At 39.7% G+C, this 26,060-nt stretch overlaps 2 protein-coding genes across 2 annotated transcripts in view; one reads left to right on the top strand and one right to left on the bottom strand.

Moving 5' to 3' along the window:
* Window positions 1-9,996, top strand: part of tet2 (tet methylcytosine dioxygenase 2) — a 38,551-nt gene extending 28,555 nt beyond the window's left edge. Inside the window, exons 3-10 of the mRNA XM_036516460.1 lie at window positions 239-329; window positions 442-535; window positions 1,051-1,259; window positions 3,749-3,899; window positions 5,780-5,869; window positions 6,111-6,248; window positions 7,480-7,834; window positions 8,113-9,996. Coding sequence (XP_036372353.1) covers window positions 239-329; window positions 442-535; window positions 1,051-1,259; window positions 3,749-3,899; window positions 5,780-5,869; window positions 6,111-6,248; window positions 7,480-7,834; window positions 8,113-9,536 — 2,552 coding nt within the window. The 3' untranslated portion in view covers window positions 9,537-9,996. The remainder of the gene's footprint in view (window positions 1-238; window positions 330-441; window positions 536-1,050; window positions 1,260-3,748; window positions 3,900-5,779; window positions 5,870-6,110; window positions 6,249-7,479; window positions 7,835-8,112) is intronic.
* A 3,595-nt stretch (window positions 9,997-13,591) lies between these two features.
* On the bottom strand, window positions 13,592-25,397 carry ppa2 (inorganic pyrophosphatase 2). Its single transcript, XM_036516771.1, has 12 exons — window positions 25,172-25,397; window positions 20,982-21,046; window positions 20,412-20,456; window positions 19,983-20,036; window positions 18,674-18,793; window positions 17,686-17,772; window positions 17,459-17,585; window positions 17,032-17,159; window positions 16,764-16,849; window positions 16,207-16,276; window positions 14,396-14,435; window positions 13,592-13,835 (listed from the first exon to the last, which is right to left on the bottom strand). The coding sequence occupies exons 1-12, from the start codon at window positions 25,344-25,346 to the stop codon at window positions 13,807-13,809; spliced, it is 1,026 nt and encodes a 341-aa protein (XP_036372664.1). The 5' UTR covers window positions 25,347-25,397; the 3' UTR covers window positions 13,592-13,806.
* Window positions 25,398-26,060: the final 663 nt, after the last annotated feature.

Here is a 26,060-nt window from a genome sequence, read left to right as displayed (position 1 = left end):
AGGGATAAATAATTTGGATCTTCACATAAATTATGTTGGTTTTGCTGTGACTTAAGTCATTTCATCACAGTCATGAATGTAATGTAAAAAACTGGAATAATTTTGATTATATATTTGATTAATTCAACCTTAAATAACAGACAGGGAGTAATGCAGATGGGGAGACTTAAAAGAATCTACATGCGACACATCTTAGTGGTGTCTAAACTGGGCTGGGCGTCTTGTTTGTTTTGACCAGAGCAACTCAGTGAGAAAGATGAAGGGCCCTATTATACGCACCTGGGAGCAGCTCCAAATGTGGCAGGCATCCGTGAGCTCATGGAGAAGAGGTAAGGTGGTCTTTACTCACAGAGATGCTGAATGTTTTCCAAATGCATTTCTGTGCACAAAGTTACATGTATCTGATTACTTAAATTACTTAAATTTTGTTGTTTTTGCAAGGTTTGGTCAAACTGGAAGCGCCATCAGGATTGAGAAAGTTGTGTATACTGGGAAGGAAGGAAAAAGTACACAAGGTTGCCCTATAGCCAAATGGGTAAGACAAATGCATCAAACGAAACAAGATGATACTGAAGCCTAGCTTCTCTGAGCTACACTGCCCCCTATGGAAAAGATAACAACACGGCCAGCAAAACCGTTTTGTAAACTTACCAAATAATGGAGACATTGGTCAACAAATGATTGGCAGTTATTCAATGATTGGCATTTTCTATCATCAGGAATCAATTTTATGATGGACACATTGCAGACGGAATGCAAGTTCTGTCCGACATACATGTTATTTACATTTTTAATATAAAAGCATAACATAAATTAAAAGTAAAAAAAGCATAAAAGATAGCATAAAAATATAGCACAAAGAAGAAAACATAATATATAATACACACATATAGAAAACAGTATTAATGAAAGAAAGCATGTGTATATTGTTGCTAAAATACGTCGATACATTGATGGTATGGAAAACAGCTCTGTGACAGTGCAGAGGTATCGAAAGGCAACAGTTGCATGACAGACATGATCAGGTGCTTTGACTGTCTGTCTCGGCAGGTGATCCGGCGTGCCAGTGTGGACGAGAAGCTTCTGGTGCTGGTGCGGGAGCGTGCCGGTCACTCGTGCAACACGGCCTGCATCGTGGTGGTCATCCTCATCTGGGAGGGCATCCCCACCAGCCTGGCCGACCGCCTCTACACCGAGCTGAGCGAGACCCTCAGGAAGCACGGGGCCCTGACCAATCGTAGATGTGCCCTCAATGAAGAGTAAGAGCCGAAATCTGCCCTTCTGCTGGTTGTTATACTGTTTATACTTCAGTTTAAATACATAAAGTCAGAAGTTTGGACACACCTCATAGAAAGGTTTTTCTTTATTTTCAATATTTACCACATTTTAGAATAATAGTAAAAGCATTAAATCGAATGGAACTATGCAGTGACGAAACAAGTGTTAAACAAATCAAAACTATCTTATAATTTTAGTTTCTTCAAAGTAGCCAAAAAATAATTTTTAAAAATATTTTTTTTACATACGTAGGCATCAACTTCACTATTTATATTTGTCTAAGAAACAAATTTCAAGCATTTAAGCACAAGTCTTTAGATCAAAATGTCTTTGAATGCATGTCTTCCATTATCTTAATCAGGTGTGTCCAAACTTTTGACCCAAGCTGTATATGTGGCTGATCCAGAACTGATTTAATATCATCACACTTGTGACTACGGCTGCTTTCTCATGGACTGTATTTTTCAGTAATGCAGCATAACACACCCAGATATTATACAGGACCACAAAATGCATGCCGTTATACGTGTAAGGTATATGTATAAGACCAGAACATTGCGGTGATTTAAAGTCTCCATTGCTATGTGAGACGGCACACACAGTGTGTCACTGAAATAACAGACGGAGGCCGGGGCGTTTTTCTTTTTTTTTTTTTAAATAAACAGTTTGCTGTAAAACAGAAGACGTTTGCAGAAAAAAAATGGACAATTAAAGTTAATGGGGCAGCAGGGGCTGTCTGAAAATCACATGCATGTCTGAGAGATGACACGGCCTGGGCTTTAGGTCAGCGGGCGTACCACATGAAAGGCCTGCTTGTCCTGGAAACGTCAAAGGAGCCCTTCATTCACTCCCCACTGTAGCCTCCTGGGGGCTTTACTTTCAAAATCTGACTGGAATGCATTACTGAGAAATGAATTATTAATAGAAGAATGTTATTCCATTGGGGTAAAAAAAAAACGCAAATTTCCCAGATTAACGTTAGGGTTTTTTCACTTGTTAAAGGGCTGTAATGAAGCCTGTCTTTGTCAATATCAATTGACAATGAAGCCTTGCAATAACGTTTCTGTGGGAGATGATTACATGTTCAGTGTTTTTTTTTTCTCCTTTGAACTGTCAGACAGAAATGTGAATTGCTATAAAAGTGCGCTCACATCACACATTAAGAAGACTGCTGTACTGTTTCTGAAACAGGATGTGTTGTGAGACTGAAAGCCTGCGTATGTGATGGCATAGCGTGCACCAGGATGATGTAATACTTACTGAAATCAGGCACCTGTCCGTACCCAAAACTCTGAGACTCCCTGGTGCTGTACGCGAATATAATTTTACACTTGGCATTTAAATTTTATAGCAGTGGGATAATTAAATGCAGTTATGTGTTTTTCATATTTTACATCATTATTCACTCACACAACATCACTTTCAAGACCACGGTTCCTACTTAGAAGATGAAACAGGTAGCTGTTAGACTTAAAGAGGTTGTCGTACGTTAGCCTTACCTTGACCAACAGCACACCTGTACCAATATGGGTCCCTCAGTCAGACCATCTAATCATCCACCAGTGTAGTGGGCTATGAATAAATAAATTCCACTGTCTCTGCCCCAGCTGATGTGTGGTGAGCATGACAGCACAAAATGGTTTCCATGCATCACCCAGGTGGGTGCTACATATTGCGCCACTTTCCCATCACTGTAAAGCATTTTGAGAGCCACGAAAGCTGCTGTATTATTATTCCAGCTGGAAATATTGTGTGAAAATGAGATCCACATCTGTTTCTCATCCTTGATTATTCAATTTGTGTTTGTTAAGTAACATATCAGTCCTATTATACTGTTTATAAATAACAGCATAATATAGGTAACATTGAAGCATGATTGAATGCAATCACTGCCCACATTTTGTAAATATGTAATGAGGACTAAACAATTTGCCAATTTATTAATTAGCTAGGAAGTAATGGCTGCAGAATAGAACCTTGGTCAACATTTGCACCATTTCAAAATGTAACCTTAAACACATTAGTGGTGGTTCTTTTATCACAACATGCAGTTTGAAAAAATGAGTATTATGAGTAATAGTAATGAGTAATATTATGGTTGAATTTTTAGGTAGCCAACTGCATGCAGCTGTTGAAAGTTAACTGTGGAACAAACTATTTAAACAAGAAGCTATTATGTATAAAAATGTTGAATGTGAAAAATGAAACATTTCAGTTCTTTAATCCTTTAGGCTCAAGTGTTTGTTTTGTGATTGCACAGACGGTAAGGAGCATTTAGCCTTTGTATTTATGGAATATTTCATCCATATTTATATGCATTGCTGGGGCCCACTCCAGTTTTAAGGAGAGCACAAACTGCCACGCAAATACACATTTTTCTACCATTACGTCGGTGGTGAAAAGATAGATATGATATTGTAGAACATAAGAAATGCAGTCGATTGCTCATTGTCTCTCCACCGTTTCCTAGGAGAACATGTGCTTGTCAAGGTCTGGACCCCGATGTCTGTGGTGCATCCTTCTCCTTCGGGTGCTCCTGGAGCATGTACTACAATGGGTGCAAATTCGCCAGAAGTAAAATCCCCAGGAAATTCAAGCTCCTTGGAGATGACCCAAAAGAGGTGAGGTGTTGTGTGGGAAACAGTCCCTGTTCTGCGAGTATCTCACCCAGAGAACATCGAACTTGGCTCCTACTTTCACAGTATAGTGGTTCCTGGCTCTTATCACTCTGCAAAAAAAGAAAAAAAAAACCACATTACAGCCCGAGGGTCATGCTCTGCTCAGACATGCAATTCATTAGGTCTTTACATCATTTGCGAAGAAATAATTTCCATACATTTTACATACATCCCCCCAGAGCATGCCTGAACTTGGATATTTTTGTATGCTCATTATCTCCATCACCTTAACCTTCATTTAAATTTTCGGTAGAAAAAAATGTCAATCATCCATGTATGTTAACAACATGCCAATATCATATTGTCATTGAAAAGAAAGCTTTTTTGCATCCATGCACACACACTATGCATATATCTCTCCCCCTGGCTCTCTGTTACACACATATGCAAAAAGTATGTTTTTAGAATAGAAGTGTGTATTTGTGTGATTTCCATATACTTCCTTCCTTTATGTATCAAACCCCTGACTGAAAAAGGCCTCTCTTCTACTGACATAGATACAATGAACATTACACTGACATTTTACAGATAAATCATTGTTAATTCAAACTTCTAGTTAAAAAAGACACAGTGTTTGACTGTTTTGATGTTGTCCAACATTCAATATATTTGAAACTGGACTTTGCAGTTGATCTGCCAAAAGTGAACCCCATACCTATTCACCTGTTCTTGAACTCCCCTTGAATACTCCAAGTGGAGTGGTCATCTTTGACTTCAGCGTTTTAATCTCGCTTCTCAATGTGCTGACACGATTCAGCTGTTTTCTTTCTTCCTCTGCTTACTACCAAACCTCCAGGTGTTCCTTGGTCTCTCTGACATTCCTCTCTTTTGCAGGCTGCATGTTAGGACTTGCATTGTTGTAATCATTGTGTGTTTGTCCAATCCATCCACTCCCTTATTTGTTTTAATTTGAGTCACTCTGACCTGTTTGTTGCCTTGGGATTGGAAGACTGATGTGTTTATAAAGGTCTGTAACTTGGGAGTTTGAGATTCTAGGGCTACCCATGCTTCTGACCCAAAAAATTTCATTTATCACTCAAATCTGTGCAGATGGGAAAGAAGTTATTTGGTATCAGCAGGGGTGGCGTAGAAGACAGTCGATGTTTGATGATATGCAACGATTTTCCCAAACCCAGAGAAAGTCACCTGTATGTGTGGAAAGCATGCAACTCTTTTGATCCTAAGCTTCAGCTTCAGTGCAGTTCCTCTCACTCAGACCTAAGACTCACTAGACTGGTGCACCTGAGCTGCGATCTCAAAGGTTTTCAGTGCCTCTTTCACTGGTCAGAGTTTTCAGGCCCACAGACCTGTTTTTGACTTTGGCTGTGAAGTGAGATTTCAGCTTGGGCTTTGCAGATTTTCATGAACAAGAATCAAAGAACCTTCTTATTCCAAATGTTGTCAGTACTTCTGAAGCATCAGGGTATGGGTACTTGGCCACCCAGCTTACTGTGGTACTCATGTCTGATAAACTGAAAGATCAGACTGCATAGTTTTCACTGTACTGCAGATATGGTTTCTATGTGGATTGAGGGAGTGATTAAGGCACATGTCTTTTTAATATGCATTTAATACAGTACAGATGTACATTCAACTTACATTTATCATGCATGCAATGACATTTCAGCAGTTACATTGTTCCACTCCATCATGCTACTTTCTCCACATGTTTTATTTTAGGAATGTTTGTTTTTTCTCCTTCATGAAAATATTTGCCATCATTTAAATACAGATGTGACATACACAAGTCAGCTATTGTTTATGAGAATATATACTGTCTCCACATTAGCTGCAGACTGACATATTGTGTCTTTGTTCTACAGGAGGAGAAATTAGAACAAAACCTACAGAATTTGGCTACTTTAATGGCACCAACCTATAAACAACTGGCCCCCGATGCTTATGGAAACCAGGTAAGAAATACTGGGCCTGTGGCATGGAGTGTTGTGTGTATATAAGCGTTTCAAGTCCACAAAACCGAGGTCGGCAAATTAACAACATGTCACACAATGCTTACACCAAATCTAGAGTGTGTAGAAGAATGACTATCAGGAGAGCGATAATTTTACGTTTGACATCCAGCCCGGTTTAAAACGCGCCCGGTTGCACGCCACCTCACCTGGGTGCCAGCTGCTAAAACCGTTTGCTTCGCAGGTGGAGTACGAGCACCGTGCGCCCGACTGCCGGCTGGGGGTGAAGGAGGGCCGCCCTTTCTCCGGGGTCACCGCCTGCCTGGACTTCTGTGCTCACGCCCACAGAGACTTGCACAACATGCAGAGCGGCAGCACTGTGGTATGTGGTGGGGGGGGGGGGGGGGGGTTAGGGGGAGTACACTTGGGGGGGTGGGGGTTGAAGGAATGTAAACCCAAAGGGCATAGTACAGTTTACTACCAAACACATGAAACCAGCTTAGTCAGGGTTTTGGAAGTTTTTCATAGAGTTGGGAGGACTCAGGAAGAGAAAGAAACCATTTATTTTAAGCATTCAAGGGACTTCCATTCATTACAAAGCAACATGCATCTCTTTCACCTCCAACATTTTTACACAAATGAGATATATTTTTAAAATTAAAAGACACTACTAAACTCCCTCAGGGAACCAATACAGAATGTACAGAGTGTTATTTTTATATCTTAAACTTAAAATACCCCTGTTAGAAATGCTTGTAAGGACATTTTTTTTAAATTATGGGTTCCTTACAAATCTTTTACATAATGCAGTCAGCTATACAATGTTACTGTGTATTTATGTTCATTTAAGAGAAAGAGACCAACTCAGTTCAATTTCAAATTCCTATGAATTCCATTTTTAAAACCTGTCCTGTAAGGTAAAAAATATTAAGATGTGTCTACCTTGGCAACATTTTCTTCTTTGTAATATTTCAGCTACTTTTTTGCTTGGTTTTGTCCACATATGAAAATAATTGCCACATAGCTGATTTTCCAGTTAACATTTTTGTTTAGAACCATGCAGTTTAGTAGCAGTAAATGTAGCAGCGTTTCTCTGCATCACCGTTGGCTTGTGATTGCATGATGTAATTGTGCAAGGGGTGTGCAAGGCCACAGAAAATGACAGTTACAGATGACACAGAAAGTGTATTATCTTGAAAAATCTGCAGTAATTGGAAGCTATTCTGACACTGGGAGTCAACTCATAGATCGGTTTGCGCTGTGCCTAAATTGGAATCTATTCCAAGTTTGACTAAGAATTTGTAGAATTGATTATTTTTGCAATTGATGCCCATTTCTCCAGTCAAGAAATAATCAATTAGCCCATGATACTTGAAAGTAGCAGGACAGCAGACAAGGACTGAAAATGACAGAAGACGTTTTGTTCGCATTTTATACATTTTTAATGATGCCAATTTTCTGATTTGCACTGAAGCAATGAAACCTGCACTACAAAACAAACCAAAACACTGAACATCGCACAGCTTTCTTTGCCTGGATTTGCAACTGTGCTATAAACGGCACAAGATACATATTAGCAGAATGCTAATATTATACTTCCGTGTCCCGTTCAGGTGTGCACGCTCACGAGAGAAGACAATCGCGAAGTCGGGAAGATCCCGGAAGATGAGCAGCTCCACGTGCTGCCGCTGTACAAAGCCTCCGCGACGGACGAGTACGGCAGCGTGGAGGCACAGCAAGAGAAGATCAGGTCGGGCGCAATCCAGGTGCTCACCACCTTCCGCCGGAAGGTGCGGATGCTGGCCGAGCCTGCCAAATCGTGCCGACAGAAGAAGCTGGATGCCAAACGGGCAGCCAGCAACAAGCTGCCCAACCCGGACACCCCCAACTCCAAGGCGGAGAAGGCCCTCGCGGTGAAAGTGAAACAAAGCACTTGTGAGACCCCGAGTCAGTGCACGCCTATGTCAGGTAAAGTGAGATTCCGGTACAGTGATAGGTAAATGCAGCGCAACCGCTTAAAGCACGGCGAGATTCGAGAACACGTAAAAAATGCATTAGCTACCGTGTGACTTTCAAGTAAAGGAAAGCCGATGACTCAGATCCCACGAGAATTAGTGAAAGCAGAACCTCTAACTGCACTTTCTTTCCTTGATGCTGGGAAGATTAAAAGCGTGACTCGTTGTGCGCTGAACACGTCTCCCCGCTTCCCCAAAACACCCACTTCTTTGTGTTGCCTCTCTCCACAGGTCCCCATCCTGGTCAAGGCCACATGAGGATGCCTCAGCCGCCGGGCCACCTGCCACACCCCCTCGGTGCCCATCAGCAGCCTCAGCAGCAGGGCCAGCCTCTCCAGCGGCAGAGCCACCCCCACCCCTACCCGGGCTCCCCCCACCCGGCCAGCTACCCCAGGTTCGCCAACCACGGGGATCCATTTCCAAGCACTTCCCAGCCAGCGAACATGTACCCGCAGCCGGCAGCGTCGGCCAGCCCCTTCCCACCTCCCCTACACGTTTCCAACTCTTATCTGAATGGGTCAAATCCTGCAAACTCCCCCTACCCCGGGGCTCTGAACCCCGGTAACCTTTACCCCGGGTACCAATGCAACGGAGGCATGCCAATGGAGAACTACCACCCGTACTACGCTTCGAACCCAAAGCACCTGGACGTGTTCCGCCACCAGAGGCCGCAGCTCTACCCCTCTCAGCAGTACCCAGCCCATCAGCAATACGGTGTCAACTACCCCCCGCGGTACGGCGAGCAAGGTCTACAGGTCAACGGTTACAGCAACTGCAGCATGAGGCCCAACGTGCACCCCATGGGTCCCTACCCGAGCTACAGCCCTAACCCCGGGCCCGAACCCCAATTTTTGGAGGCCATCTCTCGACCACCCTCAGTGCACCCAAGTCTGGACTATGCAGCAGTGAGCAAAGGCAGTCCTTTCAGAGGACACGCAAACCCGTACCTAGCCCAGAACCCTCAGATGTTCCCGTCGGCCCAGGACTCTTTCCGTATGCAAAGCAAGCCGGAGATGAATTTACACGGCGCAAACGGGATCGGTCAGGTGCTTCCCCCGCTGGGCAGCGAATGTCTAACCCCTACGCAGCCAGGGTATGGGCTACCTAATGGAAAAATCCCGGGAGTCCAAATCAAACAGGAGCCTGGGGTGCAGGCTCCAATCCCAAACAAGGACGAGGATGAGGACGTGTGGTCGGACAACGAGCACAACTTCCTGGACCCGGAGATCGGTGGCGTGGCGGTGGCGCCCAGCCATGGCTCCATCCTCATCGAGTGCGCCAAGCGGGAGCTCCATGCCACCACCCCACTGAAGAACCCCGACCGCAACCACCCCACCCGCATCTCGCTGGTCTTCTACCAGCACAAGAACATGAACGAGGCCAAGCACGGCCTGGCGCTCTGGGAGGCCAAGATGGCGGAGAAGGCCCGGGAGAAGGAGGAGGACAGCGAGAAGAACGGCACCGAGGGTACTCCAAGCAAGAGCAAGAAGGTCAAGCGGGAACATTCCGAGGTGCTGGAGCACGGCGAGCCTCCCTACAAGCGCTTCATCGAGACCCTCAAGCAGAAGTCCATGTCCTGTACCACAAACACTTACGTCAGTACATCTCCCTATGCCTTCACCAAGGTAACGGGGCCTTACAACCGCTTCATTTAGTGTTGTATTCAGGTTTACAATGACACGCACGCACGCACGCACACACACACACACACACACACACACACACAAACAAACAGGCGCGTAATTCTGCAAAGGAGAGGCACTGTAAGTATGACCTCAGCACCATTAGCCGCACAGCTGCATGAAGCTCTTAACATAAAAGGGAGTGGTATTACGAGAACTATGACAGATCATTCTGTGAAAAAGAAAAAAAAATGAGTGAATGGACTAAGAAATACTGTAGATGCATTGGAAAAACATACAATTACACATTAGGCCTGCCACTTCTTGAAAGATTGACATTTACTAACTGGTGTGATCCCAAGGCAGTGTTTTATTATTTTTTTTGTTTCTTTTACAAGATACATACTGTACTAATCCTCTGGTGCTTCATGACCTGTATATGGACAGGACTTATATTACTGGAAACAAAGTTTCATTTTGGTGGCTTTAATTTTTTTTAAATAGATGCATTTATCTTAATGAGGAAATATTAACTCTACCTGTGGGTTATTTCATTCAAGGTGCTAAAAGCAAAGAGTGTCTTTAATATAAAATGTCCATTCAAATGCCTTCATATTCTATAAGCATCTGTTTGTATGTTACTTTATAAAGGCTAATTAGCAGTTATTTTGGATTACATTTTTTACAATTGGAAGGTGAAAGTGGGAGGAAAAGTATCTTCATCAACAAAATGTGATAGATTTTGTAACATACTAGTGTTTTTAAAGCACTTTTGGGTATCGAAGGTGAATTGTTTTGATAATACCTTCAGATCAGACAATTATATTTTGATGTTCAAGATGCCAGATGAGCAACACACATCCACATTTATTTTTTTAGACTTCTCAGCCATAAAACTGCTTATGGGTTGTATACAAAGTAGAATTAAATTACACAAAGCGCAGTTGGGACGTCACTGGATGCAAGCGGGATTTTTAAAAACATTTATTCTGGTGCTTCTTTCACTGTTGAATACAGCATAGGTCTTTTTTAAAGTAATTTAACTAAAAAAAAAATATTGAGCCATTCTAAAGGTGCATTTTTTTGGAACAGTAATATTATGAGCGACTGACGACCAGCGTGTCTGTTCTGCGATTCCTTTCATTTCTTTGTAAAAGTGAGTTCACTGTCTGCATCAGCTGTGTCAGAACGTAGTTCTCAGCAGGTCCGTCGAACAAATCTGCATTCTGGGTATCAATGTGGTTATATGACTGTTGCGATTATAAACGTGTTCTTTGCTACAGGGCGAGGAAATGGAACAGGGTTACTACCTGTACTAAGTGTCATGGTTTCTGAGGCAGCTGGCTTGCTGTGGGGTCTTTAAATCATTGTAATCTAGTTGTATAAATACAAAAAAAATATCTGTACAGTAAATTAAAACGTTTTTGAATTTTATGCTTTAGATTTTAGTACTGTAAAGAAAAGAAATATTTCTTCGGGATTGAGCTGATTTTATTTCAAATGGTGCTACATGACCTGCTATAATCATATAATGTGAGAAACTTCGGGCAATGAGAAGGCTAATGAATGATGTACCTACTTGTCATATACCTCAGAACTAGTTTGGCAATAGGATTATGATAAAAAGGCATTTCCTTTAGTTTTGTACACCATCCCTTTCATAAAAAACACATGACTACAACAACCAAATCAATAGACTGTAAGTTCATTGCTTACTCTCTCCACACTTGATCTATTGTAGTGTGGAACTTGAACTTCAAGGTTTGATTTTATAGCAAAATCAGGGATCCTTCAAACTCTGTGCAAGCCAACATCACCTGTGTTCATTTCACGGTTTCCTTTCATTCAGGGATTTGGCTCCTATGTTATGAACTCCCATTAATTAGCTGTATATACTTAAACAAAACTGTAAGAAAAAGAAATTACCTGCAGTTATTTTGTTCTTATGTTTAGTAGTGTTAACTGTTAAGAAGTAATTTGAACGTATAATATGCACTGAGTTGACTAAAGGGAAAAGTATGGCATTGACTTTGTGAATAGCAATGAGTTTGCTTTTTACTAAAAAGAAAGACCAGGGCAGTTATGGTAGTAGATGCACATTGTGCACCTGTGTATAGTTACGGCAAAAATTATTTATAACCACTAAACGATTACATTATGCCTCTCTTTTTTTCCTCTTTATTAAATTCAATGTGATATTTGATGGGGCAAAGGTTCGTAAAGTGCAACAAACCACCCCACTCTAACATTTATATAATCCTTTTCTGAAAGCACTTCATTTCTTTTTTTTTCAGAAAAGTATAAATGAATTCAAATAATTAAAAAATCAATTTATTTAAAAGAAAAAAGTAGAATATTGTAAATGTCTTTAAAATAAATTATGCCATTGTATATACCATGAGTTTGTATTCAGAAGTATAAATCGTTTTATTTCGAAACCCTGCTATTGTAATATGTCAATATGTGTCGTAGTTGTCAGCCATACCCACAGCCCATATTTCAAACAGCAAATATAGCCTTTTCCCTCCAGTCTATCCCAAGGATTTATCAGGCTGTAGACTGTCCTCAAGGAATGCTCAACGATTTAGACACCACACCTTACTGTCACACAACAGTACTGTTCACAGTACAAGGTCACGGCTAGCTAGATCGTTTAGAAATAAATGTTTTTTGTAAAGGGTTTTTGGTTTTGTAAAATGTAACTTCTTCGGTGTACAGGACCCAGCTTCAGTAGCAGGTTGTGATTGAGAAAGGGTTTGTAGGACATAGCAGGTGATGAGCATAGCCATACTTGAAGATGCTTCGGAGTGTGCTGAGTGGAGTCAACATTACTTGAATGACTTTGAGCTTGACTAACGCACAGGGGGTGCACAGCTCTTATGTTAAGCTAGCAGATTATGTACACAATGTGTTGGTATTTAGCAGTTAGACACTAAAGGTATAAAGTTTCTGTGTGTTATTTCCTGCTTTTGTCCTCTATTTTTTACCACCTCCCTGGTTCCCTTGTTTGGTATGCTTACGAGAAAAAAAAAAATAAAAGAAAAAAATATGGAGATAAGGATGGCTATAAATACTGTAAGTATTGTAATGTACTGAATGCAGTTTATTTGAAAGCTGTTTATTATATCATTCCTGATATTGCTGAGATGTGGGTGTTTTTAATAAAATTTATATTTATTTAAAGCAACTTTCACAGAGTGAAGCGTCTTTTTTGTATTTGTTTTTCACAAAAAAAGTTCATTAGTCTGTAGGTCAAAGCTTTGACTGTATTCCACACAAGGGCTATTTAAAAATTGTAGAAATGGCAGAAAGTATAATGATCCTTTGGTTGGTTTTTTGTAAATTTTTTCCACGCAGCGTGACATCATATACATGATATATTAATATTACACTTATATAATAATGTATTGTCTTCGAAGAAACAGAGGACCATATTCGTAGCTATAGATAATTCCATCCAACTGATTATGGCTCTGAGGTCATTCAATTATATGTTCTGTGAATATTTTAATCTAACACAGTTTTAGTTGTGGGAAAAAAGGAGCTGTCATTTCAAAATAAGCACTATGCACAAGGTTTGCCATCAGTTTGCCATAAGTTTATTTGAAATAAAAATGACCATCATTGCAAGACTACAAAATTAAGGTTTTTTTTCTTTCCAGAGGAACACTCTGATGTTAGAAAAGTAATTAACACTACAGAAATGTGTTTTCCATGTAACAGATTGGCACACAAAATGTTAACTCAAGATATGACAGTTCAGCTTAGCAATGTGTTATTTTTACAAGCTATACTTATTTGATACAATAAATCAATCAAAAAGTTTCAGACATTAAAAAAAAGTCAAACGTGTCAAAAGAAACTGGAATTCCTTTTTCCCTTTCTTTTGCACTATTTAGTGCATAATATTGATGCCAATTCAGTTTGTAACATTTATACTAAATTAAAATCATGACCAATATCATATTACTTACAAAAAATCTTTCATGATTCTCAAAAAGTACAAGTAGTGATTCAAAGAAACACTGAGAATAACTAAAATAATACACATGACCAAAATAAGGCATCTCATACTTTAAACAGCTGGAAATAAAACTATGCCACTGTGATACTGCATTTCAAATAAAATCTGTTGCCTAAAAACATAAATTTGTGCAGGATAACTAAAAAAAGGCATAAAGAAGGGATACAGTACTTCAGAGTTTGAGCCTATTGTCTTGGCATCTTTCTTTAAGTGCTTCAACAGTTCAGTTTCCAAACAAAAGTCTTTGGTTCCGGACAACTGGCGGGAAGGGATCCAGGATCACTTCGAAAGAAAGTGCCACCTATCCACTGCAAAAGAGGATTGGATGGATATGAATGTTTCTGTAACTGATTCCTTAATCTTATGGATCAAATACTTTTTTGTACATCACACAACTATTTGATTTTAGAAATCGATTAGAAAGGGCAAAAAAAAAAAAAAACATGCACACCCAGCAATCTATATTTCCCTGACAATTACACTCTTACCTTGAAAGATTAAAACACATGAAAAATGGATTAAATAGCAACTATTTCCTTATAGACAGGCCTTGTTTGAGCAGTGCCCCACCTAGGAGTGAAACCCAGGAGATGCATGTGTATCCAGAGTTCCAACCCCAGTGGCTTAGTGTATACAGGGACATAGCTTATGAGGGGAATGCCTGACTCCAACAGAACCTGGGTCTTCAGGTTACAGCCTCTGTGCAGTAGCATGGAAAGTACTTTTCTCTACTAAAGTGGGACTTTCTTATGACTTACATCTTAACCTGTCTTTCCCGTAAGACAAAGGTGAGAAACTGACAGCACCCTCAACTGACGAAGATGACAAAGAAACTGTCTGTATGAGAGGAGGACACAGGGCAGCGTACCTTCAGCTGGCTGAGGGTCAGCTTCACCACACGCAGGGGCCTAAAGGAGCAGGGTGAACACATGAAGCAAGTTAAGCACAGAACTCTTTATGGGTCATGACTTCACTGTAAGAGCCCTGCGCAGAGATCTTTTGTATTCATTCTTACGTGAACACAAATCTGACTGAATTCACTCGATGCATGCAATTCGGTCCTACCGAAATCTGACTAGGGTAATTCTTATACTAATACACAAATGTAAAGTACAACTGCAGTACATTATTCAGAATGTGACTGAAGATGACCACAGCTCACCAAATCCTTTTTTCTTCCTTTATTCATCTTTCATTGTGTCATATTGTTCTGATTACGGATAAGTTAAAATGCAATAACCCGCAAAGTAACTTTTTCTACAAATATTTATTTTCCAAAAAAAGATCTTTGTGGGTGTGTTTATCCTGGAATCCCTCTATATTTTTACAAGCATTACTATGCTGTTTTTCATCATTACCAATACTAAAAAATACAGATGTTTCCCTCCAAGTTGTTAAACATGCCATATCCCCATGCCGGAAAACCACACACTAAATCATAATTATATTAAGTCTGTCAATATCAACACATTAATTAATGTGATTAATTAGCAAAATAAGGAATGATTTTTTTATATCATAATTAATCACAGTACCAGTCTGTGGTACTGTCTGAAAACAGGCAGCTGATGATGGGAAGCCCACCAAAGCATAACACATTTGGGACGTTTGCACGGTGTGTCTGCTGCTTAACTGCCATGCAGACAACATGTCTCACTCTGCTGTTACCTTACAGAGCAAGAGGGTGATTTTATACCCGGAAAATATGAGTAAGCTGGTCTACTTCAGCAGCTGGACTATATTGGAAGGGTCATAGCTCAAACTTAAAAACTGAAAAAACTGGATCATGCTGTGACATAAGCTACGTTTTTCCAAGTAGTTTTTTGCATCAGTGTTTAATATGCAAGACGCTCTTACGTAGGAACCCACTCCACGAAAAACACGCTTCCATACCCAACAATTTTTCAAGGAAAACTGATTTACCTGTCTACACTATTGTATTCATGAACTAATCATGATTTTCTCCAAACAAAACCATAGGCCAAAAACGAATGCAGGCAACTAAAGGAGTGTCCTGCCTCTCTGCCTCCAGGCTGGTCTGTTTTCCCATCCACAGTGCTGACAGCTAAGTCTAGCCCATGTGACTCTCATACAGTTCCATGCAAATGCAAAACTAGCAGCTGATAGCTTGACTGTCATTATGTCAAGTGCTGAGAGCTTTGTGCTTTCCATAACAATGACGACTCCCCTCCCGCTGCACTCAAAGTGAACGCTTCACTGTCTGGTGCCCGAAATGTATTCCTAGTGCTGCTTAAAAAAAGAATGTACTGTATCTCATTGAGATTTTTATCAATATATTGGTGATACAATATGGGCTGATCTTATTAGAATGAAATTTTTTTTTTAATTGTTATTCATAAAATGAACTTTTGAGTTACATATTCTTTAAAATGACATTGTCAAAACAGATCACACCGTTCAAGTCTGAAAGCATTTGTTTGTCTATGGACGATATTATCAAACTATATTATTTAGCAATATATTTACCTAAAATAACACTGGAAATATGATGAAAAGGATGACAGTAACACCTTAAAACTAAAATATAAATACCTAACAAATATGTATCCATTTCAAATAATTAAATCTTTCACTTGTAATGATTACGTAGACTGATTTTATGCTGCAACAACTGGGGAAAATGAAATTGAAATAGAGGTGTGCACGTCTCTGTCTCACCGATTTTACCACAGAGCTGGCCTCCTCCTCACCGCATTTGAAAGGACTCTCGCACACCGACAGGTTTTTACTGTAAGGAAAAACAACGTCATGTGACCTGTGACTGCGTTCTTACTCATGCCTCAGGAAAAGGTACGAAAGTGTGGAATTTCATGTCATAATAATGAAAAAGATACATTTACAGTTAAACACGGTCACGCCTCCAAATATGAACCACTTATTCTGAGTGTGTAGGCTGACCGCGATATCCACCGATACAAACCTACGAAAAATGGCAAGCTGACACCGTTTCTCAAAAGGACAATCATCACATTTGTATATTCCAGAAATAACACCAATACGTCATGCAAGAAGGTAAAAACAAACTAATGTAAGTTGGCAGTCCTGAGCCGAACGGAAAGATGACAAAGATAAAAACAACAACAAGCAGAACAGCAGTGCCCTGAGGGCATGCTGACAGGCCAGATGAATAGTGTATTAGCGAGGCCCACAAACCTAAAATAAATAAATTAATAAGTATAAAACCACCCCTGTGGAAAATTTCCCCATTGACTCACCAATTTATCTCCCCTCCATTAGCTTGTTTTAGTACCAAAGCCCTCCAGTGCTCATGAGTGGACTTTATGATTTCCAGCGCAAAATCCTGAAAGGGAGAGAGACAGCTCGTCACGTCACATCACTTACCTCTGTGGTCCTACACCTTCCCCGATATATTTTGACTACCACTGTCTTCATTCATTGGATGAGATTCAAATTCAGTTCAATTAAAACCATCAGACATCCACTACAATAGCTTTCATGGCCCCTATGCAGTCCTTTGCTTACCTTGTCTTTGAACTGCCCATCGAACGCAAATTTGTTTTCGGGCTTTCCGTCCGGGACCTTGTACTTTTTAAACCAATCCACTGTGGCCTCCAAATGACCAGGTTTGCTCTTCCTAACATCCTCAATGCCTGGGGGACAGATCAGGGGGGGGCTTGATAACATGAGAAAGTGCAACAGCCTGTGGCATTTCTTCAGCCCCAGGCATTCCTTCATTTCCATTATCACCTTTGCTTAGTGGCCATTTGTTCAAGTATTTTTGTGATAACATTTAGCCATCTTCACATCAGAGAGCCGATTTACAGTACAATCTTCATATCAAATTTTACCAACGTCATAAAGCCCAGCCTTGATTTTTACGCCGTCAAAACCAAGACAAAGTGAACGCAACCCATGAGAACCCAACACACGTTTTTCCCCCTAGGCTCACTGTTTAAGGACGGGGCATCTGGGTCTTCTGTATTGATGGCGATTATCTTCCAATCTGTCTCTCCCTCGTCAATCAGGGCCAGGACTCCAAGGACTTTCACCTGGATCACCTGTCCAGACGAACACACCTGCAGGACGCGCACGCGTAAATTCATCAGGCGTTAGTGAGAGAATTTTTAGACCGGTGACGTTAACGTTGAACAGCCATTAGCTGACAGAATGCCAAACCTTTGAGCCAATGTCGCAAACGTCAATGGGATCGTTGTCTCCGCAACACTGCGTGTCCTTGTCCGTGTGGTTTGGGTCTTCCCATGTCTGTTACAACAACCGAGAGCGTCATTCAAGACCAAGCTTTAACCCGATAAAGTCTGATTTAAAAGAAAGAACGCAATGTATTCAGGTATGCTGAATCAGTTGAGCATTTCTCTGCCTGCGGAAGCATCTTTAAAAAAAAGTAATAGTCAATCAATAACCTGCAAAGATGGAAAAACCGTTTATTGTATTTCTGGTCGTAAAGCTCAGGGTAGGAGAGGTTTTAAGGTTCATGAGATTCATTTTCTTGAGAGTAAGATATTTATAAGGCCTCTACAGTTTTTTTCTTCATTTTTACTATCACCTTTGTTTAGTGGTCATTTGTTTGAATATTTTTGTGATGATAAAATTTAGCCTTGTGGCATGCCATAGCATCCCTATATATTTTATCAGATTTCACAAGACCAGCAATGCAACCCATTTCCCCACCAGCACTTGCCCAGAAGCATATTCTTCCCCAGTCTTTATTAACACAATACGGGAAACAGTGCACTGCAATTAGTTTTCAGGAGACAGGATCCAATGAGCAACCACAACTATAAACAAATGAGAACCATACAGACATAAAATGTAATTGTACATATTTCTGTGTAACTGTAAACTGCTTTTAGTAAGAGAACCACTTCTGCCATATAAATGTGAAAAATGTAGATCTGAGATCTGTGCTATGTTCCACAATACTGCTATGAATCACAGCAGACATGCATAACCAGCACACAGTATTTAATTTCATTAGTTTCCATGTTTTAACATCTGCCAATCTGACTAACAGCTTACCATGGAAATGTGCCTTGCCCTTTTCTCTCAAAGTTGTCTGACTTGTAACCCGCAACGCCAAAGCATCTTATCTTATACCTGAAATAGAAGGAAATGCAGCCAACGGTATCACTTGCTCAGCCCTTACCTGTGGGAGGGCCCCGTAGTTCCAAATGTAGCCTTTATGAGGAAACACATTGGCTACATATCGAAGCTTGCCCTTCTTGACATCTTGCTTGATTGGATTCAGAGGTTCTTTAGTTGCAATCTAGAAAAGACATTACCAGAGCATCTTGGATACTGAAAATCACTAGGAATGATACCCACCCAAAACATTACATCACACATACAAATATTTGAATATAACAGCTTTATTTAAAAAAAGAAGAATCCAACACACAGTCAAACTATGCCCTACACTAACATATCCTTCAGCTGCCCCCACATTTATTCATCTTTCACTACACCTACAAAACACAATTAAAATGACCTTTTCATTGATTCTGGTGTGGGAAGTTCTTGGTCACAATATGCCCAGAGTGCTTAAGCATCATTACAACTATGCACTGGAGAAGAATTAAAAATTAAGCAGCAAGGATATTTTTAGGACTTTTTTTTTCTGAGCTTCAATATTAATCAGTTTTGACCTATCTTCACACAAAAAGGCTTAATTGAACTGGATTACTTCGCGGCGAATGGATGAGGGAGGGAAATGTTTAAGGGCACTGAAGATCAGTGTTTCTGTCTTTTTAATCACTATAAAGGGAAAGGCTGGGGTGAACACAGCAGAAAGCTCTATTTTCAAACAGCAGCCCGCTAACAGGCAACAGTCGATTCCTCCACACAATAATCTAACTCGTTCTTTAGCCCTTTCCTACCCCGTGCCTGGATGGACAGACAGCTGGCTAGGTCCGGTTAGGTCCAAGAACCACACACAAACCACACGCCATAACTAGCATTTACAATTTCGTCAACTGGATGACGAGTTCTCTCCTTAGCTCCCATCTTTAATTCATATGTGCAGGATGTCTGCTTTTAAATTATGCAGAAAATGACTTTTCTGTGCTGATTGCAGACAGAATTATAGGACAAATCTAAGATGTGGGTGGAGGGACTCAAATGGCTCCCCATTTACCCAGCATACAGAATCTGGTTTTCCTGAACATGGGGTCAAACATATGAAAACCTTTAGCCAAACAGTGATGAGGTGACTCTCTATTCATATAATATATGCATACTTTTTAGATTTTTAATTATGATACAATCAACTATAGCACAACAAACAGCTGCAGCAGTTTATATACTTTATATACTTGGCACAATCTCTATCAGTGAACCTAGTATGTCGTTATCGAGACTTGACCACTACTTCAACACTGTACTACAGTATGTGCAAGTTCTGTTTTAAATATACGGTCATAAAAAGTCAACGAAAAACATGATGTAAAAAGACTTACCTCCATTTTAGCATTTGACCAGCGAGGCACCTCCACAACCATGTTAAAGACTATCTGTGCAAAAGAAAGAAAAAAAAAAGTTAATAGGGAATGATTTAGCTGACTTCCTGTCCTGTCAGTCCATCTCAAAATGCCACATATACCCCATTACAGTTATCAAAATGACAGCCAGGAACAAGGCCCAATCAAAATCAAATATAAATAAATTTATAGAGCATTCTTTGGATTGGATTATTTTTCATTTAATGAATTCACTGAGCAATAAATTGAAGTGTATTATTCATGACTATATGGATTTTTTTTTGAGTTTTTCATTTCTTCATATATTTCTTCATTATTGCTACACTACCATCTACAACTGCTGCATCATTAGTGTTTTCACTTAAAAAATGTGACTGAGAAACAGGAAAATGAAATAATGCAAAATACCTCATTTTCATTCTTCTTAACTTTCTTCACTGGTACATCATTTTCCTGCAGTAAACAAAATCATCTATCACTGAACGATTCAATAATTTAAGGACGAGCCCTTAAAACTGAACGTTTCAACAAAACAGTCTAAAATCCAGGGGCTTAACATGTTAACGGTTTCTCTGAATACCAGGCACATTCACTGACTAAAATGCAGAGCGTTACACATATTCTGTTCAGAGCGCTACACATATTCTGACAATTGAACACATTTAAATGTACTGCAGGATGTTCTAAATCATCTTCTACTCAAGATTTAAACACAAAAACACACAAACAAAAAAATAAAAATAAAAAACCTACAATGCAACCTGGGAGGAAATAGAATAAAAGCTATGCACCCAACTCATCAAAAGTATTCATGTAGCCAAAAAAAAAAAAAAAAAGTATTCAACAAAAGTATTCCATTACACAAAATCATGAGCCAAAACCGTCAGCTAAAATTCAAATTCAGCCGAATACTACAACTACTGTCAGCTGCAAACACAGGAATGTATCTGATGGATGAATTCATGATCTGTTATTTACCTGTTCACTGCCCGCAAAGAGTGGAATGTCATGGAAGGGTGAGATGTATTTCCCTTCTGATGTTTCTGGAAACCAAAATGAATTAGTTCAACATTAAAACGCATTGCAAAAATTAAATTACAATCGAAGCATGGCAATTACATCAAAAATGGAAACCTGTCTGTCTATATATTGTACTGTTAAAAATGCACATTTCATACATTTTTTCCCTGTGGGAATTCAAATCCCGAACCTGACATATCTCAGTCTCAGCATTAGGCACAAAACTGGGAAGAGACCCAACCAAGCGACCCCCAAACAAACCATAAAAAATAGCCTTCTGACTTATAGGATATTATGATTTACTAACTTTCCTGATTCCAGATCCACCACTGGTAACCTTGTATTTACTTGGTATTTTTACAGGTATGAATATTAATAATTAATTTTGATTTTAAGCAAACTGAAGGGTTTTGAAAAACTATTTTAAACATCAGTGGCAGTAATTGTGGAACCACTGGGTAGCAGTTTTTCAACAAAATTGACTCCACACTGACAGAGAACCAAAATCTGGCAACCCATGCAAGCTTAGGTTTTAAGTAAGGGAGAGGGGGCGGTTCTCATCTTTTCAGTGTACAACTGTTGCAATCAGTTATAATTTTAGAAAATAAAATGTGCTACAAGTAACTAAAAGTGGGTCTAAAGCAATCAAGCTTTAAACAGAGGCAACCGTGCAACTCAACAATGCTGCCACTGACAGCCATTCCAAAACAATAGCCAATAAATATATACTGTACATTCATGAGACCATTGCACTGACAGTCGCAACATTGGTCAGATCACGGAGGATAAAGCAGGCTGTGAATTCAGAGTGGCTTCTGCAAACATCCCCTATGGCATTAAAAAGAATTTTATTTAAAAAAAAAAAAAACACACATTGCATCAAAGTTGACTCAAGCTGAGTGCATCACCACATGCAACTAAAGCATGCAGACAAACCACAGTTTCTAGCAACTGATGAAGACAAGCAAATCTATCCCTGCATTCAACGGCAGTCACTTGCTGATTCCAGCCTGCTCATGCAGAACACAATAAGATTAACAAAGATAAAATGACTGAAGGGTAAGGTCACATTGTCTCCTTGAAGGTGAGGGTTTTTTGCAAAGTCACACAATGTGTTCACAACAGTTAAGTCCAAAGAGTTCTTTGGATGTTTGTAGAGTAAATATTCACTGAGCTCCCGTTAGCAAAAGTGTTCTGATCAGACAATCTGACACACTTGATTTGTTAAGCCAACAAAACTGAATAAACGAGATGACATTCCATGTCCTGCTGTAGATAGTACATTTTATATGTGAGCTTTCCTACTATCTTCTTTGTTATCAGCCTTTTATGATCATATTTAGAATGTAATTAAACTAAAGGTAGCATGTGTAGATACATTCAAGCTTGTAATGACCTCTTAAAAAGCCAATGCATTACCAGAGTTATAACATCTTGAACTATCTGTGAGTTCATTGTTCTATCACTAACTAGCAATAAAAACTTATTCTGACGGAGGCACACTGCCATGATTTTGGCAGGCTTCTTGGTGAAATTACCACCACACCAGCCTGTACTTTCATTAACCATCTTTTGTTCTTGTTTTCACTAATCCTTAATTTCGTGACGAGAATAGTATAGAGCCGTAACCGAAAACCGCAGTATCGCTGACATTTTACTGACTTTTACATACTCTGTTTTTTACCAGAAGTCCTGTTGCCTGTCCGTGGGAGACGCTCATTCCAGCTGTCTTAGTGCATTTTCGGTGAAACTGAACACTCCCACGCTAGATTAATCACTGTAGCCTAAGGTTTTCTTGATGCATTTCACATCTTATTCTCCGTACCTCAGTAATGCAATGCACTTTCTTCCTGTGCTTTTCTTTTATGTCCCATTCTGAAAACAAATTAAAACGTAAATCTGAAAACAGCAACTCACCTAAACCCCAGATGATGAATGTGAGGGTTTTTAATTTGAGTCAGAATTTATTTTTTTTTTTCATTGGTTTACTGCACACAATCTGCTACAGCCTGCCTACCTACCTACCCATCCCTCTGTCTATATACATCTATTATATATGTTTATATATATATATATATATATATATATATATACACACGTATAAAACCCACAGCACAGAGTGCATTCTACACTCCTGGCAGTAGGTGGCAGCAATACATTAGACAGATGCACAATTCTAACACCAATCACAGTTTGCAGATAGAAAACACAAATATTACACAGAGTAATTTTCTAAAACTGTTGCACCCACAACTGGCTAGCCTCTATTTCTGTACATTTAAGCACAACACAATCATAAACATACTCATACTGCACTGCAGAAATGCTGGTATAGGAAGCAATCAGTAAACTAGCTCCTCTTTAATCAATGGCATTGAGATTTCGGTTTTATGCTAAAGTTTTACCTGCACTTTTTATTGCTGTTCGTCACCAAATTTTTACATGGCGCATGTAAATCACAGGAACATCCAGAATGCTCTGAGCAGAATTTCATCCAAAAACAAATGAAATGACCAATTTTGCTTCTACTAGTGCCAGTTATTACCTCTGTAAGAGCTGGCAGCTGATTATAGCCTTTGAATTTTCCCTTTGCATCTCAGTGATCAGTCGGGAGCAGTGAAGTAAACAGAATCTTGTTTCTTTTTTTAATTTTACTGTAGCGTGATGTCACACCGCAGGACAATTTATGTCCGGGGCTGTGAGAAAAGCTTGTAGAATGGTGGAAAAAGAAAAAACACACTTGCAGTTAAGGAAAATGAATGACTTTGAACATTAGAATTTCATAAAATCCTTATGAAAATGAGTACTTTGTAAAAAAAAAAAAAAAAAAAAAAACTTTCACCTCCATTTGCCAAGTACCCTTTTATTAAAAGCAGTTTAATTTGGCCCGGGGATTGATCAAAAGACATTCTTCAGGGATAGGTGGGGCTTTGCCTTTTATTGCTTGCCTACCAAATTTTTCAGACCAGCTCCTAGTTAGGCAGAGAACCTACATACTGTCAGCAAAGGTCTACAAAGAGTCCTGGGAAACTCTCCTCACGCTGACAAAACTTTGATGTTATGTCCCGTTATGATGAACAGGCACCAAACATCTCACTCAAACCTTTAAAGACATGCATTTTAAGATATGAACTTGTCATATTTCAATTTCTACTCGTTTGACATTTCCCTTCACATTCTATCTGTGCTGCGAGTATAGCTTTAACAGTATGGTCAGTAATAACATTTCTTGTTAAGAATAAGGAGGACAAATGTAAGAAAATGAGGAGTAATGCCCAAAACGTTGAGTTTGGCCATTATTTATGTGGCCACACGATCCATCTGAACTATATGTTTAAAAGAGTTTATAAGATACAACAGTAAATATTAAGGACCGGACCTCAAGGTCATTGTGGGTATTTCTAAACGTAATTCCAAGTAGGGCATACTTCTCAGCACAACTGAGGTACGCTAACCTGCCATCCCAATTACAGCATGACGTTGTCCCAGGTGGTGACGCCAATCTACTCCGAGCAAAATTGATTTTATTTCAACGATAACTGCTATGCAATAAAAGCTCGTTGCAGTCCACATTTCATTGTTAAAACGATTTTCGTTTTCCATGTTATATGGAGAGATGCATGAATTTTTTTTCCCCCGATATGGACACTTGCTAACTCAATATACATGCCTGTAGATTGAGGATACCAGCTAGTTAACCTGCCTAGGGTTAACATACTACTGAAGTCGCTTGGAAAAGTACATGTCCTTGGCGAAAACTTCAAGTTTATATGAAAAAGCAACACAGTTGGTGTTTGGAAAATGTGTTCAGCAAATTGTTAAATGATGGGCTTACGCTGGAAATCTACAGGAAGCTTGCCACGAAACAAGGTACAACTTAAAAGTTGTCTGTGTGCTAGCTAGCTAAAGCTACGCTGTTAGCTACTCAGCTAAACTGGCTAGCAAGTTACCTAGCTAGCAATGGTGATGTCGCTTGCTAGCTAACCTACGGGGTCATTTTGTTGGAATGAAAATTATTTTTTTGGAATAGATGCAAGACATCAAAGCTAGCTAACTAACGCTAGCTACCTGCACTCTGAATCATTCATTTCCCAGTCAACATCTGCTGTAAGAATGAATCAGTGTGCTACCTGGTTGTCACGACTTACTAAAATAAATCCTGTAGTCAACTGTGTTCGGGCGTCCTCTTCCTTCTGTCTGGTAATGCACCATTTTTCTCAGATAATTTTGGAATATTTGTGAAGGCGGCCCTCTCCTTGCGGTACACCGTGTGCCGAACAAGGCAGCAGAAACCCTCAGACAGGACTGGAAATGGAAACGCATGCTTAGATGCCTTTTTCACAAGTTCCTGTTGTCGTCCATCCATTTCCTCCCCACGACGCTGTTCGCGTATGATCTCCCTGCCAATCTCATACCGCCACCTATCCGTCAACCGGGGATGTGCGTCTCTTGGAAGAACATGGAAGACCTTTGCCAATAGAAAATGGCTGACATCTCTCAGCGCTTGCACTGTTTCAGACTGGCATTTTATAAGGACTCATACTTTAGATGCAGAAGTCAGCAGCACCATGCCCTATATGTACTTTTTTCCCCATTTACTAAAAAGGAGTTATCATTCCTGTATTGAATTGCCAGATATACATTGTAAAATGGTTTCATAGCATTAGCCCATGATATTTAACTATAGGTCTTGCACATTAAAGAACATAATGGAGCAAGCTTCAATGATTTAAAATTTCTGCCTCACACACTGCTCAGTTCTATGTATGCAAAACTCCTGCCCATCACCATGACTTTTTTAAATAACTAGTTTTAATAGTTTTAACTAATTTTAATATTTCGCTGGACATTTTCAAGATAAATTGAAAGATTTCACACTGGCATCCTAGATGTATCATATATAAGAAACGTACCTTGCAATTTATTTTATGTTTGTTTGTATTTGCCCCACATGTCCAAAACATGTTCAGGCTACGTGTAGTTTTTATTTCATATGTTTGCTAAGCAGATGTCCTTACCTAGGCGATTTACTTACAC

This window comes from Megalops cyprinoides, chromosome 22 (assembly GCF_013368585.1).
Source record: "Megalops cyprinoides isolate fMegCyp1 chromosome 22, fMegCyp1.pri, whole genome shotgun sequence".
NCBI classification, from domain to species: Eukaryota; Metazoa; Chordata; class Actinopteri; order Elopiformes; family Megalopidae; genus Megalops; species Megalops cyprinoides.
Note: the sequence above shows the minus strand (reverse complement) of the source record. Positions and strands in the feature narration are given on the sequence as shown.